At 39.5% G+C, this 19025-nt stretch overlaps 1 protein-coding gene across 3 annotated transcripts in view; it reads left to right on the top strand.

Moving 5' to 3' along the window:
• Positions 1-19025, top strand: part of CYRIA (CYFIP related Rac1 interactor A) — a 60524-nt gene that overhangs the window by 23211 nt on the left and 18288 nt on the right. For 2 of the 3 annotated variants that reach the window (XM_077751022.1, XM_077751020.1), the window contains one exon: positions 7174-7253. In XM_077751022.1, coding sequence (XP_077607148.1) covers positions 7184-7253 — 70 coding nt within the window. In that variant the 5' untranslated portion in view covers positions 7174-7183. Of the gene's footprint in view, positions 1-858; positions 941-7173; positions 7254-19025 lie in introns of all 3 variants that reach the window. The other variant, XM_077751021.1, reaches the window with a different exon arrangement.

Here is a 19025-nt window from a genome sequence, read left to right as displayed (position 1 = left end):
GGGTTCGAGCCCCGCATCGGGCTCTGTGCTGACAGCTCAGAGCCTGGAGCCTGCTTCGGATTCTGTGTTTCCCTCTCTCTCTGCTCATCTCCCCACTCGCATTCTGTCTTTCTCCCTCTCAAAAATAAACATTAAAAAAAGATTTTGAAGAGCCACGTAGATGTTCTTGTCTCTCTTGTGTATAATAATATAATAGTAAGTTATAGTGTCTCTGATTCTCAAGATGTACCAAGTACATAATGTTACTTTCACATTCAGTTAACATTTTTGAGCACTAGCCATTTATCAGAAATTTGTTATATGCTTCCCGGGTAGATCACATTCTTAAGTAGGTTACTGCTTCCCTAAATAGAATGGGCCTCACCTGAGTACTGAGGCCTTGCCCTCCATGATTGTATGTATACCCCACCCCCACGTGCGCTGTGTATTGAGGGTGTTCAACAAGTCATTGGCTAATTCCCTCAGGTAATTATTAAAGGTGGCTTTTTTTTTTATTTTAAAAAACAAAGGGGGGCAAACCATAAGAGACTCTTAAATACTGAGAACAAACTGAGGGTGAATGGGGGGCAGTGGGGGAGAGGGGAAAGTGGGTGACGGGCATGGAGGAGGGCACTTGTTGGGATGAGCACTGGGTGTTGTATGGAAACCAATGTGACAATAAATTATATTTTTTTAAAAAAAGGGGGAAAAAGAAACTTATCACTGAACTGCTGCCAGAGTCCCCTGTCTTGGAATAGGAGTTTGTGTTTTTCTTTTATTTCGCTAGGTCACTATCATCAAGAGAATCAGTGTGGACACTGGGGGGGAGTAAGTCTCCTGGGACTGAGCGGGCAGTAATCCTAACTTCCTCTTCTTTAGATTGCTGGCAAATCTGTGCATTACCTCTTTGTCCTCCGGCATGCTGTTTCTTTTCAGTGGAGACGTTTCGTGAGCCACTTTGGTATGGCTTTCTTCATTAGATATTTGTGTTTTCCTTGACTTCCTACTATATTTATGAAATGGGACACAATCATAGACACAGTCATTTAGTTAAAGTTTGCAGTTTTCAAGGATTTTTCTAGCATTTACTAACAGAGTGGCTTACTTATTCTTATTTTCAAAAGCATCTGTGTGTGCTTGGAATTTTTATGATGGAAATGAGTAATAATCTATAGAGTTATCTGAAGACCCCAGGCTTGAATTGTTACAAACTTCCATGAATATCGTTCTTCTGAGAATTTGGTTTTTAAATAAAGATTTATATATTTTTAAATAAATTTCTATATTTAATCTAAATTATCTAATCTAAATTTTCTACTCCCTAGAAAACGTATCAGTCTCCTACGTATATTTTGAAGATAAAATAAGAAGACTGTATCTAAAATGCGATGTTCAGCACATAGAAAAGTATCTTGAAGTGCTAGCTTTTAGTGCCTTTAGATATTGGCCTGGGGATAGTGAAAGCTTTTTGCATAAAGAAACATGGATTGGGGCACCTGAGTGACAGTTAGGTTAGTCGGTTAAGTGTCTGACTCTTGATTTCAGCTCAGGTCATGATCTCACAGTTTGTGAGTCTGAGCCCCGCAGAGACAGCTTGGAGCCTGCTTGGGATTCTCTCTCTCCCTCTCTGGAATTCTCTCTCTCCGTGTCTCTCTGTGCCTCTCCTGCTCAGGCTCTCTTTCTCTCTCAAAATAAATAAATAACCTTAAAAAAAGAAAGAAAGAATTGACCTTACAAGACCGAACATGAAAGATAAAGAAAGATACACCTTATATGAGTCAAGGGACATTTTATTTCTTCCATTCTCTGCATATCTTAAACCATAACATGAGTTGTAATGCTGAATAATGGTAACTAAAATTTGCATGACATTTTACAGTATATGCCGTGCTTTCACACCCATTTAATTTAGTCCTAGAAGAACGTTGTACAGAAGATATTATTATGGGACTATCATGCAGACGGGGGCCCCAAGTCTCACAGCCAAAATGACTTGCCCCAGAATAATGGGAGAAGAATTGGATGGTGTTTTATATTTGTGCAGCTTTTTCAACTTTTTCTGTGTGATCTCCTTCATCTACTGCTTACACTATTTATCTTTTGAGAGCATCGGGTGGCCACGTTATTTTGACTCATTCTGTGCTTCAGGTTCTCAATACTGTGTCTTACTCTTCATTAGTAAATCTTAGCTTGAAAAGCCATGGGAAAATTGGTCCAGCCAATAGCTAAGGCCAACACGCCAAGGATCCAGTGAAGCAGATACCCACACACCTTTGCTTTGGAAGAAGACTCATGCGTCCAAGAGCAAAAGGCCATCCAGAGTGGTAACCGGTAGAAGGAAAACCACCTTCTGATGCTCTTCTCCAGAAGCAGGGGACATCCCAAGTAAGAGTCAGAGAGTGTGTTTGCAGGGCCCACTCCTTCATAAGTACTCATCCAATTGGCATGTCCCTTTCCTTTCTCTTCATCTGATAGCCAAGATCTTGTACTCTTCCCTTGCCGACCCCTGCCAGACTCCCCTTGCAGAAATGGATTCAGATCTCACAACACTCGGGCACACTGTAGCTATAGCAAGTCGCAGGAGGGCTTCACTTTAAGATGATCTTTGAAGATGCCAAAGGAGTTGTGCACGTGTGTGTGTGTCTGTGTGTGTGTGTGTGTCTGTGTCTCTGTGTGTGTTTAAAGTAAGTCTAAAGCTTACAATATAGACAACATTCTATTTTCAGTAATAAAAATGCTGTATACATTATTGCTTGATCTCTTTTATGCCTGGATTCCTTCTTACCATCCTTCTTTGTGACTTCTGTTTCAATTGTTTTACTACTTTACCATCTACATTTTTTGGATATATTTCTCTCCTTCAAACTGGTTCTCTTCCCCCTCTTATATTTCTGGGGAGACCTTTCCTATCCCTTGAACTTACATAACCAGCATGGAAACTGCCAAGAATCATCATCCTTATTTTAAGGACTCGGGTTAAGGCTCTCCTGCGAGACCCGGAGCACCTGCCGCGTGTCTGTATTCTCTCTGGTGTATGTCCCCACACTGTAGAGGAGAATGGCAAGCAGCTGGCGTCCCTTGGGACAGACCCAGCGGCGGGTCACATTAGGACCATAGCCATGGAGTTACCAAATACAAAGTGAAAACCTGAGTTCCCGCTTCCGCGGGAGCCCTGGACTTCCCGCCAAGCTGCCGGCCGCCCATCCAGCTGCAAAACTTCTTCTGTAGCCACGGGAGCTCGAGACTTGGCTCCTCCTCAGATATGACTTCCTCTGTCTACTCTTAGCCACAGGAGACTTCCCTTTGTCTCAACTATCTCTTAGCTATGATCCTGTTTTTCCTTTTTTCTTTTTAATAAAAAAATATAGAAGAAGAACAAGAAGCTCTGCTTCTTTAGCGTGACCCATTTGTTTTTATTTTCTGGACACCAAATCTTGAAAGAGACCATTTTTCTCCCTTGCTATGCCCGGCAGAAGCTCAGGTCCAAATTGAACGCTTGCCTTCAGTAAACGTGAAGACCTTATGGCCCAGGTGACCTTCAGTTCACATACTACTTGCCTCTTTATCTTCCTGTTCTACTTTTCTTTCTTTCTTCTCCCCACTTGGGCTATGTAAGTATTTGCATTCTGTAATAGTGTGTAATAACTTACCTTAGGTTCTTTTATGGAACAAGATAAAATATTAAAAATAACCATCTTATTAATGAATGAAACCATCTCATTAGTAACGCGCTGCACAGCAGTGGATTTTGTGGGCACTGAGGAGCTATTTGCAAAGAGCAGTCACTGCCATGAAGGTGATGTCTGAGGCTGTAGTAGAAGCCCCGTGGATGAGCGTCTCTTCCAAGGGGACCCCGGGGTCTCTTCTCAGTGACTGTCTATGTGATGTTAACTCATTTTGTAGACCTTAAGCCAGCATACACTTCATGAATTCTTACTGACCTTGAAGAGAAACAGAAATCCTCAAATCGCTCTCTACTTATTCAGAGTGTGTATTGATGGGGCGCCTGGGTGGCTCAGTCCGTTAAGGGGCCGACTTTGGCTCAGGTCATGATCTCGCGGTTCGTGTGTTCAAGCCCCACATCAGGCTGTGTGCTGACAGCTCAGAACCTGGGGCCTGCTTCAGACTCTGTGTTTCCTTCTCTTTCTGCTCTTCCCCTGCCAATGCTCTGTCTCTCAAAAATAAACAAACATTTAAAACAAAACAAAACAAAAAAACAAAGAGTGTGTATTGAAATGCAGGTCCCATAGGACTGCACTTGACCCCTAATACTACTTAATGTTCCACAGTCATTGTTCTAGACAGTTCCTGTTAGAGGTATGAAACATCTAGAATATTGGGAGTTCCCTAACTGACTGCAGTTGATGTTAGAATCATGTCCCAAAATGTTTGACCATATCAGCCAACCAGCTTAAATAACCTTTTGAACATCTAGAATTCTGCAGCCAACTGATATTTGCTTATATTTCCACGTGTGTTCCTTTCAGGCTGTTGCTAATTTCAAAGGATTGACATGTTTCCCACCCAGGTAGTCTGACAATAAAATCACGCACAAGACAGAGTTTTAGGAGGAAGCTAAATCCATTCAGGCCTCTTGCAACACATTAATAGCACAAAACTAGGAAAATCAAGAATATTTAACTTCCATTAAGGTATTTTATGTGGAAGTTGGGACTGCTGTTAAACAGTGGAATCATATTACTACCAGAAGCGTCTCCAGGTCTGAATTGGAATTGTTCATTAAGCTGGAAACAGATTATTTCCCAAGAGACCCCAGAAGGGTTTGTGAATGTTCCTCAGCGGCAGGGATGGACTGTACGAGTTCTGAGCTTTTGAATTTGGCAGGATCTACATCATACAGGGTTTTTGCTCAAAGCCATCTTTTTAAAAAAAATGTGCATGGGAGGAAGAGAAAAATGATAGAATAAGGAAGATTCAGAGCAGAGCATGGTGTTTGCCTCCCAGTATGTGCATACACGTGTGTGTATGTGTGTGCAGCCACATGTATGTGCATGCCCCGATATTCATATACCTCAAGCTGGGAGAAGTCTAAGAAGTGTCTTTTCCAACCTTCTTCCCAACACAGAATTCATTTTTGCAATATTTTTACAGGCTGATAGAGCACATTTCTACTTAAACACCATCAGTTATAGGAAGCTCACTATTTCACAAAGCAAACCCCTCAATATTCAGACCACTCTAGTGGTTAAATTGTTTTTCACGACACTGAATGAAGATCTTCTTCAGTTATTTCTTCAGTGACCCAGCTCTCTTCCCTAGAGCTGCATGCAACCTATTAATCCATCTTCCGTTGGATAATCCTAAATAAGTATTTGAAGGCTGTTATAATCATCATAATGATGATGGTGGTATCATCATCATTATTAATACTGGTGGCACAGAACATTTCTTGAGCACTACCTATAAGTGATGCAGTAATAAGCATTTTATATTTTGATCTCATTAATCCTCAAGACTCAATGAAATAGATAACATTTCACTTACATGTTTTGTTTTCTTTTATTTTGAGAGAGAGAGAGAGAGAGGGAATGAGTGGGGGAGGGGCACAGAGAGAGAGAGGAAGAGAGAGAATCCCAAGCAGACTCCACACTCAATGCTAAGTCCAATGAGGGATCTCAAGACCCTGAGATCATGATCTGAGCCAAGATTAAGAGTTGGAGGCTAAACCAACTGAGCCACCCAAGTGCTCTGAAATAGAGAGATTTCAAAAACTCTTTTTACAGATGAGAAAACTGAAGTTTGGAGAGGCAAAGCAGCCTGCCCTGGGTAACAGAACTAGGATGGAAATCGGACTTCCCAGTCTCTTTTATAGCTCCACATTAGTGACCCATACTGTGGATGATGTGTGCAGGTGTTTTTTCATGGGACGATTATGGGGACTAGACTGCCATCTTCTGCATCCAAGGGAACTGCTGTCCGCATACTGTCTCACACAAAACATTCTCCTCCCATCACAGCTTTCTTACAGTGGTGTATTTTTAGGAATTCCTGTGTCAGCGTAAACACTGTCAGAGCCCTGTGCACAGAAAACTGCAGCCTTGCGTTTTTCTTTTACTGGTCCAATGATTTTTCAAGTTGATCTTTTACAAACTGAGGTGTCTGAGTCATGAGTTAGAGAAATGCCTTCCAAAAAGCACAGCATCCAGAATCAAACTTTGCTCTCTGAGTAGGTGCTGAATGAATGAATGGACCAGTGGCCTTCTGAAGAAAATAGTTAAATGTCTAGAGCTGAGAGCAGTAGAAATTTTGCTGTCTACCTAAATAATAACATTTTCCCTATTCTTTCTTTTTTTATGTTGGGTTTGTGAATATGTATCAAATTTGTATTTCTCTGCTGGTTTGATTCACCCATGCAATTATGCTAAAGTTTCATTGAAAATGACTTTTTAGATTAATATGAATACCTCTTCATATTTACACTTCGTAAAGTACTCGGTCTCGTTACCATTGAAATGTCAAATTATGAGAGCTTCTGACTTTTCAGCAAGTTGCACCTCTGGGAAATCTGGCCTTCTACACAGGCCATGAGGGGTCTCTGGGGCTGTAAATCTGTGTTTTCTAAACTCTTTTCTTCAGAAATTTTAAGAAACTTACCTTTCTGGAAAGATATTTCAATAATGCCTTCGTTGTTGTGCTTGTCCATTAACATGGTATGTTCTCACATCAGTGGAAAGGAAACAAAGCAATGCAGAAGTATTAACTGTAAAGGTTCAAGGAACTGGTAAAGGGGAAAGGGAAACCCATAGAATATACCTAGGCTCTGCCTCCTATAACTAAAATTGCTGATTCTTAGAATAGAGTGTTCTTTGGTTAATTTTCATTATTGTGAGGAGACCCAAGATACAAGTGTATTCTTCAGAGACAGCTGTGACATTCTTCTCACTGTCGTACTTTATATGCTTTACACGCAATATCCCTAACTTTTGGAGACCCAGGACCTCACAGATATTTATCTGTCCCTGATTCAGGAAGTAGTTGCTAAATCACCAGGCATCACCTGGTGTGGAGATACTTTATATCAGATGCAGCTATTGGGAGTCCAGCATGATGGACAGAAATTAGTAAAATATATATCCAACCTTTTAAAAAGTCTGTTGTTTTTTTTTTTCTTAAAAAAGAAAAGTCTACTTTTCATTCTGTTAATGGTATTTGGTTTTGTATTGTCTCTCCTAGGTTTGCTGGGATGGGAAACCTGCTCAAAGTCCTTACCAGGGAAATTGAAAACTATCCACATTTTTTCCTGGATTTTGAAAGTAAGTTCCAAAAATCAAAAGATGATGATGGGAACTTTTTACATTCTTAATAGCTTGTTGATAGAGAAGTTATAAAAATTTTGTATGACACTTAAATCCAAATGTCACTGTTCATTTTTTCTGAGTCTTCAAAGACCATTTCATTTCTTTCTCTTCTTGTTATTTTTTTCAAGAAACCTAATAGAAAATCTTCTTGACGTATACATGATTTTCTTGGATCTTCTAGCCAATCAGCTTTCATCAACTAGCATCAGTCATCATCATGTATTTTTCATAGTAATTTTTATGAAATGCTATGTCATAGTCTAAAGAAAAATAGTACCTATAGTAATTTACATAGATTAATATAACACAAATATCACTGGACACAAAAAAGTTTATAAAACTAGAAAACAGCCTTACAGATTATTTTTGAGTCATCTCTGTTTTTCATGTTACCTGATTATACAAAACTATCTCAAAAATTTGAGATACCCCTCTTTTATTTCAAGGTTATGTTTCTTTTATGTAAAGGTTATTTTTTCTAAAGTAAAGTGGCTTTTGAATTATGACTGAATAAATATGGAAGTTATTTTTCTTGTTTATTTTCTTGATTGAATACATTTTCAAATGAGTGACACATTCATGTTTTATCAGCTAAGCTTATGTTTCCACCTTCACTCCTGTGTTCCCCCTTTTCTAAATTACAGTTCTACAATAGCAAGAACATTAAATGTCCTTTTTCTCAATATTTTGTGCAAACTTTAATCTGCTTTAACCTTTAATTTTTCAAGTATCTATCTATATTAAAAATAAGTCAGAATTTCCTTGCATATATATTAAACTTGCTAACAAATTTTCTATGTAAATTCTAGAAGACCCTTTCAAGATACAGTAAATAAAAAGATGACTGCTCCCTAGATACACCTTTTCAAAATCTTACATGAGTCTAAAATAGCTATTTGTAAAGGAAAAGTACCCCCAAAACTCACGTGTTCTAAAAAAATATATTTAATCTGGATTATATTCCATAAAAGATATCTCACCTATTATTTAACTCACTTTTCTGGTTTTATTCTTTGGATGGTTTGNTTTGATTTGGCTAGGTTTGGTGAAGGCGGCATAGGTGGCTAGGGGCGTAGGTGGGAACTCAACAGCAGAGTGATTGGACACATCGAAAGGAATGGGCTTTTTTACTGGTGTCACTTTTGCAACTCCAATATACACATCTCTGTTGTTGTTATTGTTGTTGTTAAAATGAAGATTTATTAATAACTTTAAAGAATTTTATAAGATCTATTACCTCTTAACACTATCCCCTCATATTACTATCTGCGTGTTTAGTTAATTCCTTCCACCATTGTACACTCTTGCTTCTAGCATAGATAAAGTCCAGAACAGTCGTAGAGGTAAAATACCTCATTCACTCAAAACTTGGGGGGAGAGGGGGGGCGGGGATGTAAACACCTAGGGTAGTTAAATGGCTGCACGTTTTTTGAAGCTCTAAATTCTACACGCACCTGCACCTGCTGCTTACACATGCCTACCAGGTTCAGTGGTCCCCATTTGTCTATTTACCTGTTCTTGGATTCTTGGCTTTCTGTGCTTTTTACAAAGAGTAGTTCTGAGTTCCTTGTCGAGTCTAATTTTAAAATCCTTCCAAGTGATAAAATAAAAGTCTGCAGGGATTTAAAGCAGTAGTTTTCAGTGGGTGTTCTCTGGAGTTCCAGAGTTCTTAAGTTATGCCTCGGGGATCCCTGCCCCAGCTATAGCAGAGGGACCACTCTTCTTCTTTCTTATGACCCAGTACTCTGGTCTGCTTAGTCTTGTAATTTGAATAGTTTCTTAACTTTTTTTTTTTTATTTTTCAGAAGGTCATGGTGGCTAAAAAAAAATAAACAAAAAACATTTAAACATCCTGAATATTGATAATGGCTTATGGTACTGAAACTCAACTTGTAGATATACGAATAATTTCTTTAATAAGGAACATATAAAATAGGTTCTCATGCCTTACGGCTCATTAGGACGAGAGCAATGGTATTTAAGGAAAATATAAAACTATACATTTACCGAAAATACATAAACTATTTATTTCCCCATCAATCCCAAGGAGACAGTTAACATTTCACTGAGACTCTAAAAAGATAAATAACTAACTGAAGTCACACAGTGAAGATGACTTCACTATGGTGATGGGAACATGAACACGAGTTTCTGGCTTTCATCCTTCTTAAGTGCTCATCACAAGCAACTTCTCAGAAGTGCTATAGTCATCATCCCATTTTTGACTAGAGAGGGACATCTTATTTCTCTATGAACCAAGACAGCTCATGGAAAAAATAGTTTTTTCTTAACCCTGAAAAGATGATTTTCAAAACAGAATGATGGTAGACCAGAAGGATAGGAAAGGTAGGTTGTGGTCATGATTTTTCTTTAAGTCTGTAGATTTCAGCTCAACTCAGTAGTGGTATGTGGAATATGATTACGAGCATCCATGTAAGACAGGCAGCATCAAGGAGACAGAGCTAAACAAGAATAGTCATTGCCTGGTGGAGTCTCAGGCTGCTGTGCAGACAATATAGGCCCATAGTTCAAGACAAGATAAGCTAAGGGGCTTAAGGGCCCACCACAGCCTGGGAGTAAAGACGGAGGAAAACCTTGCATCTGGTTTCAGGGAATGGAAGACTACAGAAGGAATTGGAGAAGTCTTCCAGCAAAAACTGTCCTTTGGAATGGGCTTTAAAGAATGAGTGGTTTTTCTAGAGGGATCCAGGGAGAGGAGTTTTCCATCAGTGGAAATGGGGATAGCAATGGGAATGGCATAGCTGAAGAGCAGCAAGAGGCCCAACTTACATTAACACAGCATGTTTGCGGAAAGGAAACGCGAGCAGAAATGGAAGGCTGGTCGGGGCTAGACCACAGGGGTTGCGGAAGCTTAGGACTAGTGCTCCACAATTGGATCAGTAATTGGGACTGTCCTCAAAAAGAATAGCTGAGGAGAGCTGGGTAGCTCAGTCGGTTAAGCATCAGACCTCACCTTAGGTCATGATCTCACAGCTCTTGAGCTCGAGCCCCGTGTCAGACTCTGTGCTAACAGCTCAGGGCCTGGAGCCTGCTTCCGATTCTGTCTCCCTCCTCTCTCTCTCTCTCTCTCTGCCACTCTCCTGCTCATGCTCTGTCTCTCTCCTTCAAAATAAACATTAAAAAAATAGAAAACAAAAACAAAAAAAGAAAGCTGAACTCGCTGAGGGAAAACTAGAAAGCAGACAGAGTTGGTCATATGGAAATGTTAGGTGAGCTGATGCTTCAAGGGAGGTTGATTAGTTGGAGGACCAGGAAAAGAGACTACATTGTAGAGGAAGGAGAACATCTCACTAAACCTAGACTAACCAGGGCCTGGACTTCACCACTCAGGTTTGCAAACCAGCACTTAGCCCTGTGTTGAGCATGGAACACTGATCACCAAACAAAGCCTTAGTAACTGATGCTGGCCCTGTGAAGGAATGGAATAAACCCGCTAGATTGAGGCAGTCTGGAGATCACAGACAATAAAGAAGGAGGGAATGTAAATGGAGTCACATGTTGCTGAGTGGTCAGGATGGGTAAGGCTTGGAAAGGGAATGGCAAGCTGGCCAGTGAGCTGACCCGCTGCTGTTACCACTGGAAAAACAGATTCAGGATTTATTGCTTTGAGTATGGAGGCTGGATTGCAAAGGGTTAAGGAGAAAGAAGGGGAGAGTAGAAGGAAGGCCAAGCAGCATGTAGCAACAGCTTAAATGAATTTGGCACCTCTGCTCTGAGTACTGAATATTCTTTTTGAAGTCAGTGATGGAATATAATTGAACTGGGTCAAATAGATATAATTAAGCTGGGTCAAAATATAATACAAAATTAGACACATCTGTCCCAAGGTTTTCCAGTTGTGTAGATTTAATTTAAATTCTTGCCTGACCTTTGCAATGAGTTCTGCACCCTTTGCTCACATTTCTACCCAACCACTTAACATCTTTTTTATTGTTTTATTTTTCAACCCACTACTTTTTTTTTTTTTTCCTTTTTCTGTCTCTACTTCTGTCATATTTCCATTTCGTCTTTGAAGGCTGGGAGACAGAGGGGGAATAAAATGCAACCAAATCTTGCATGAATGATGGTTTGGGGGACGGTGCACGGAAGATGTATGCCTGAAGGTCTGTTGACGATTGTTCAATTGAATCCACTCGTTAATGGCACCCAAAGTGGGCAGCAGACGTTAGCCTTTCAGTGAAATAATTCCAGTGATTCCTAGACTGAAGTGATCATTAGAAACATCTGGTCGATAGAGTTTTCACCTAGATGTAAAAATTCTGATTCAGTGGTCTGGTTCCAGGGATCTGCTTTTGCCCACATCTTCCAGGTGGTTCTGATGATCAACCAGTTTGGGAACCACATTTAACCAATGCATCCAAGTGAGATACTAACTGACCCTAGAGACTGGGACAGGGGATGTAACCAAGCGACCTTCCCAAGATCCAGAGCTGAGGTCTCTGGAATTGGTCACAGAGAACTCCTTTTAGTTCTTATTGCCCTGTTTTTCCCTTGCCACGTAGGCAGTAGAGAGGTAGCCATTAATCAGACCTATGACTCTAGAATGGCCCACTTCCTCAGTCCTTCATACAGTATCTGCCTTGGACAAGTGGAAGGTCTCCAAGACAGGTCAAAGTTCAAGTAGACTAAAATCTATGCAAGGTCACCTTGCTCAAAGACACTGTTTCAGTAAACAACTCTATCTATCAAAATATTCCATAGGGATCTGAGTAGATGTTTTTCCAAAGAAGAAGATAAACAAATGACCAATCAGCACAGGAAAAAAAAAAAAAAATTCGCTATCATTAGCCAAGAGGGAAATGCAAACCTAAACCTTGAGATAGCACTTCACAAGAGAGATAATAAAAGTGTTGGTTGAGAGTAGTGCCAGGGTGGCTCAGTTGGTTGAGCTTCTGACTCTGGAATTCGGCTCAGGTCATGATTTCACAGTTTTGTGAGTTTGAGCCCAGCATTGGGCTCTGGAGCTTGCTTGAGAGTCTCCCTCTTTCTCTGTACCTTCCCCACTTGCACTCTCTCTGTTTCTCTCAAAATAAATAAACTTTAAAAAAGTGTTGGTGAAGATATGAAGAAATCAGAACCCTCATACACTGCTGGTGGGAATGGGAAATGGTGCAGATGGTTTGCAAAACAGTTTGGCAGTTCTCCAAACACTAAACATAAAGTTACCTCTGGCCCAGTGATTCTACTCCTAGGTATATACCCAAGGGAAATGAAAACATATATCCACACAGAAACTTGTACATAAATATTCTTAGTAACATTATTTATAATAGCCAAAAAGTGGAAACAACCCATGTGCCTATCAAGTCATGAGTAGGCAAATAAAGTGTGATGTATCCATTCACTTAAATATTAGTAAGCAATAAAAGCTAAAGTGCTGATAGATGGAGATATTGAAATATTTATACTAAGTTAAAAAAAGTCACAAAAGAGCACATATTGTATAATTCAATTTATGGGGAAATGTCTAGATTAGGCAAATCTACAGAGATAAAAAGTTCACTCGTGGTTATCAGGACCTGGGGATTTTGGGAAGAAATGGGAAATTGCTAACGGGTAAAAAGTTGTTTGAAGAGTAAAGGAAATATTTTAATACTGATGATGTTGATGGTCGTACAACAATGGCAATATACTAAAAAATCACTGAAATGTCTAATTGGGATGGGTGAATTATATCGTAATAAGGCTGTTACAATAATAATTAATAATAATAATAAGCTTCTTTTGGAAAATTTGATTTCTTGCTTCTGGTTAATTCTGAAGCCATCCCATCTGCTCAGAATAGATAATTCCTGTTCTTTGTCTGACTGTTCCACTTTTAAAAATGTATATTTATTGAGGCATGATTTATGTGCACTGAAATGTACAAGTCTTAAGTGTATATTTCAATCCATTTTGACAAATACCACGCTCGTCAAGACAGGATATTTCACTCCAGAGAGTTCCAGTGTGCCTCTTCTCTGACAATCCCCTGCCCCTGACAAACACCCAGAAACAACTACTGGTCAGATCTGATTTATACCTCAAAGATTAATTTAGCTAATCTATAAGGTCTTGAACTTGACAGATATGGAATTCTATAGTATATGCTTTGTGGAATCTTTTTCTTCTCCCACACAATATTTTTTGCTATCCAACCGTATAATTACATGTATCTAATTTGTTCCCCTTTTGTGCTGAATACTCTTATTGTAGGAGAGTTTGTGTATTCATTCCCTATTGATGAACACCTAGACTTCTTCCAGTTTGGGGCTACTATGAGTAAACATGCTGTGAACATTCTTGTAGAATTCTTGTGTGCGTCATTTCTCTTGCATAAATACCAAAGAGTAGATTTGCTGGGTCAGTTATAGGCAACTTTTCAAGACAGTGTCAAATAGTGTTCTGAATGGGATGTACTAATTTCCATTCTTGCATAAATATCGAAGAGTAGATTTCCTGGGTCAGTTATATGCAACTTTTCAAGACAGTGTCAAATAGTTTTCTGAATGGGATGTACTAATTTCCATTCTGGCCAGCAGTGTAGCCTTCACGGACTCCACGTCTTCCCCACCTTAGCATCATCAGTCTTTTCCCTTGTAGCTAGTCTACAAGGGAAATGTGGCTGTGGGATGTTTTCTTCCTGTGGTTCTATTTTCCATTTCCATGAAACTGATAATGTTGAACGCTTTTTCATGTGCCTATGGAATATTTGCCTAGCATTTTTAGAATATATTGACCACTCAGGTCTTCTACCTATTTTTAATTAGGTTGTTTTTCTTTGTATCACTAAGCTGTAGTAGTTCCTTACTGTGTTCTGGATACCTGCCATCTGGGAGATAATAGCTTGCAAATGTTTTCACTCATTCAGTGCCTTTGCCTTTTTATTTTCTTGACGTTGCATGAACAGAAATTTTAAATTTTGATGCAGTGTGATTTAAGATTGTTTCCTTTTGCACGAAGTACATACTTTAACCAACTTGATAATAAATTATTTGTAAAAAAAAAAACAGTTTAATAAATAAATTAATTTAAAAAAAATCATGGCCGGAGCACCTGGCTAACTCAGTCGTTCCAGCTGGTTAAGTTTCCGACTTCGGCTCAGGTCATAATCTTGCAGTTTGCGTGAGTTTGAGCCCCACATCAGGCTCTGTGCTGACAGCTCAGAGCCTGGAGCCTGCTTCGGATCTGTGTCTCCCTCTCTCTCTCTTTCCCTTCCCCTCCCCCGCTTGTGCTCTGTCTCTCAAAAATAAAAACATTAAAAAAAAAAAAAAAGAAATCATGGCTTACCCCAACATCCTAAAGACAATCTATTGCTTTCTTCTGGAAGTTCTAGAAATTTAAGCTTTAAATTAGGTCAGTGGCCAGTCTTGAACTGATTTGTGTTTATTTTGTGAGAGTTTATTTTTTTTCATGTGTTATCAGCTTATTGTAGCACAAGTAGATTGCTTGAATGCTCTTATCAAAATCAGTTAACTGTAATATGTTTGGCCTTCTATTCTCTCTCATTGCTTTATTGATCCTTTTCACCAGTTAATACCTAAATGTAACAAGTAATAAGTCTCAAATCAAGAAAAATAAGTCCTTCAGAGTTGTTCAGTTTCAAGATTGCCTTGACTACTCTAGCTCTTTTGCTTTTCTAAATAAATTTTAAATTAAATTTTCAATGTTTTAACAATCTTTCTGGGATATTGATTATAATGATATTAAATCCATAGATCAATTTGAGGAAAATTGACATCTAGACGATATTGATTCTCTTCCTTAAGACTACAGTATATCTTTCCATTTGTTTAGATATTCTTTAATTTCACTTAGCACCACTTTATAGTTTTTAGAGGTCTTGCTTATCTTTTGTTAAGTATATCTTCAAGCATTTTATATTTTGACCCTAACGGCTTTTTTATGCTTATGGTTTCTAAGGCATGTTTCCCCATCCAATCTGTGCCGTTATCTTCACAGTGTGGTTCTTGTTAACAACGCATAGTTGGATCTAGCTTTTCCATCCATGCTGATCACATCTACCTTTTCACTGGAGTCGTTAGTCCATGTACATTTAATTAATGTTTGTATTTGAGCCTGTCTTGATGTTGATTTCTATTTGTTGAACTTGCTCTTTGTTTTTCTCTGAACCTTTGAAACATAATTGATTAAATAGAATAATTTTGGTATTCTCTTTTATCTCTTCTGTTGGCTTTTTAGTTCTACCTCTTAGTACTTATTGTCAGAGAGATTATGATATACACCTTCAATTTACTGCAGTCTCTCTTCTAAATGAATTCTTCATTTCATGAAGAATTCAAGAATCTTTTCCCAGCATACCCCCCACCACCCTCGCTCTACTCTTGTGCCTTTCCTGTCTCGCTTCGACATCTGCTATAAACTCCCCATTTGCCATGTGGGGTGGTGGTGTTTTTCTTTTACTTTGAACCCTCAATAGCGTGTGTGTGTGTGTTTGCGCGCGCGCGATTTAAATAGATCTTTTGTATTTACTGACATGTTTACTTGTTCCGGTGTCCTCCATGCCTTCTTACATAACTGGGTGTCTTTGCTGTCATTTCACTTCAGCATGAAGAACTTCCCTGCCGAGAGGATTTGGATGGCATCTTATGCTTATATCACTGTGTATCCGGTGTCCGGCAGAGGGCTGGGCCTGAAGTCTAAGCTTCGAAACTTTTTTTTGTATTCATGCTAATTCAGTAATTATATGCAGAGCATCTCCTGTATTGTAGCATCAGACAGGAACCACAGGAGTGGGGGTGAGATCTCAGGGGGCACAGAGGCGGGGAGGGATGACATAGGGCATATAAATATAGGAGCATTAGGAGGACATGCCCTCTTCTTCAAAAGCTATTATAATTTTTAGTGCGGAGAGAAGATGCAAGCACTTGGAATAGATAGTGGTACAGGTATTTCAGAAGCCTGCTATAGAATGGAGAGCAGGTGATGGGTTAGGCAAAAGAGAAAATACAGGAAGTCTAGGGCCGAGCTGAACAAAGGTTTCTCGGCAGACCATAACCAAGAAATGATTTTCTTAGAAGACACATGCACCTTTATGAGCAAACTGAGAACAATACCAGTGGCCATGGGTTGGGGGTGGGAGTAGTTGGGAAAGAAATCCTAAAGCCTCCAAGCCATTGTACTCTCAGAAAGGCTCTGAATATTTTGATCTATTGGGACTATGGTCTCTTACTTTTGAAAACAAGGAGGAATGTCAGATCAGCTGCTCATCTGTGACGACTTTGCTGATGCAAGCTACTTCATGCCACTACTGAGCTCTTCCTTCATCCCTCCTTCTCTGGTGCCCTCACTTCTGCTAAGGTTGTTCAGAAGAGGCTAAATAATTTGGGGAGAGGAAAGTGGGGAAATAGATTTTTCTGGTCACTTTACAAATGAAACAAACAAACAAGCAAACCAAAGACAACAGAACAGACCTGGACAGCAATGTATTTATGCCAACGTAAAAATTCAGTCATTAAGTTCATTAAATTTAATCATCCCATTAAATTCATTAAATTTCCAATACTTTTTCTCTTTAAATGCTTTTTATCTTTGTCAACATCCTTCTATCAGCACAGGTCATAATCCCTACAAGACCAGATAGAGAGAGGACAGGGCTTTTGTCAATGTCCCTCTTTTTACCAAGTAACCTGAGAACCAGAAAGATGAACTGATTGGCCCTGAGGTCCCATATGCAGTGAGTGGCAAATGTGGCAGCAGGGACTGAGTCTCAAAACTCTCTGTCCTCGGAGTCCCTTCCTCCTGTGACGTCACAGGGATCCCACTACATGGAGATGAAGTAGATGAGCCTTCAAGCTTCAACCCTTCCTGCTTTATGCAGCAACTTACCGGAAATTCCATAGGAGTGGGCTCTGGGCTCTGGTGCAGGATGACTAAAGCTCCTGTACAAATAAATATGTCAGCCCAGTCACACACATTTTCCGATGGACCTTTGCAGTTTTATGGGGTTTCTGTAAGCAGTTAGCATTCTGCTGTAAATCATTACCACTTTATATCCCTGAAAGTTAATAATAGATAATTAGCTGTGTATCTTAGTTTATCCTTAAGGGGAGAGAGGTGGAGACGTAAGACATGGTGGAAAAGAAGAGCTATGGGTTTAATCTATGGCTTTGGCAAATCTTTGTGCTGTACCTTTCTTCACTGTTTATACACCAGCTGGCAGGGTGCAGAGATACCAATATATCCTATTGATGAAAGGCCAGAGCTTGCTTCAACACCAATGACATCTCCAAATAAATTGTGTCTTCTTCTCACATTATCTTAGTTAATTTGTTTGAGTCTCTGTCAGAGTTTCCATACAGTCCTGAATAGGTTGTTAGGAGAAGGTATGTGTGATGCTTGTGAAGACAGAGTGTGTTGTTGCCTGATGTACGAAGATAAGAACACTTTGATTTGAGAGCCCTACTCTGGTTTGTGCCCTGGGGTATGTTCACCAAAGATGTTCCTTCCTGACAAGCATAGCACTCAGCCACCTTCCTCTCCATCCACACAGTGGAATGTTAGGCATTCTGCTCTCAGTAAACATCACAGTCCTTCACGGCAAATCCTCCACCTGACCCGGGTGACACTGGAATCCTGGCAGTTAATATCCACAATCACTAGCAAATTGAGCCAGAGGAGGATAAATAGATCCCCTGTAAACAAAATGAATACTGCTTCGCTATCTTCATTGATTAGAGGGTATTTTTCCATTAAAAATTCTAGGCACTTGGAATCCGTGATTTCTTGACAATGTATTCAAGGTCACAGTGCACATGATACATTTTCATACCTTCCATGATAGCAAGTCCAGAACAGGGGTTTAAATCATCCCCTGGGGGATGACTTGGATAGGCTGGAGCCAGAGCTTCTCGAAGTATTGGTTTCTGAAATTGCCTGTGTAAATCACAGGGGTTTTTGTTTTTTTTTTTAACAGCTTCATTGTCAGACAAGAGCAGCCCAGCTTGATGTAACTGTTGTTCTCAATGGCAATGAAATAATTGACAGTGATTAGATTTTAGAATGTGATTCTTGGAAGAAACATCACCGAGAGATTCCTTCGCTACCACTGACAATAAGGACTCATTTCTGTCAGTAATGTTATGGTGGGCATATGCGTGTGTGTGCATCTTTGACAAAAGGTCGATCTTCGTGTTAAAAATAGAAAAACAACCATCATTCAGATTTCCTGTTCACTTAGCAAGTGCTTTAGGAGGTTGCTGATAAGTTAAATATCAACATACCTTTTCAAGCACCAATTTTGCAAGATGTTTCTCTCTGACATCTGAAGACACCACATATTTTTAAAACATGGGTGCCCACCGAATCTGAATATGGAGAATACCGAAAGCAAAGACACCAAAGCATCTTAAAGGGATATTCTAGAAAACAAATGATAACAGCCTTAAAATTGGGATGGTCAACCTAAGTGCAGGTTTTCACTCAACAAATATCCTGATAGTGTGTGAACCACACTGAAGAGACCTTGAGGCTGTAGATAAATGAAGGATGATTTAAAAACACAAGTGTTAATGAAAGTGTGACTAGCCAATTTGATTGTAGATAGATAGGCATAGATCTAGATGTAGATGATAGAGATAGATAAACGGTAGCAGTGAGAGAGGTAACAGTATGGAAGTCATTTGGGAGGAAGAGACACGAGAGGATCCAGAAGTAATAGGATCTTCACTTCTTTCACTGCTTCCCAACACCCCAATTCTCTACCAC

The sequence above is a fragment of the Crocuta crocuta genome, unplaced genomic scaffold (assembly GCF_008692635.1).
Source record: "Crocuta crocuta isolate KB4526 unplaced genomic scaffold, BGI_CrCroc_1.0 scaffold129, whole genome shotgun sequence".
NCBI classification, from domain to species: domain Eukaryota; kingdom Metazoa; phylum Chordata; class Mammalia; order Carnivora; family Hyaenidae; genus Crocuta; species Crocuta crocuta.
The sequence above is the reverse complement of the archived record's forward strand: the minus strand, read 5'-3'. Positions and strand labels throughout refer to the sequence as shown.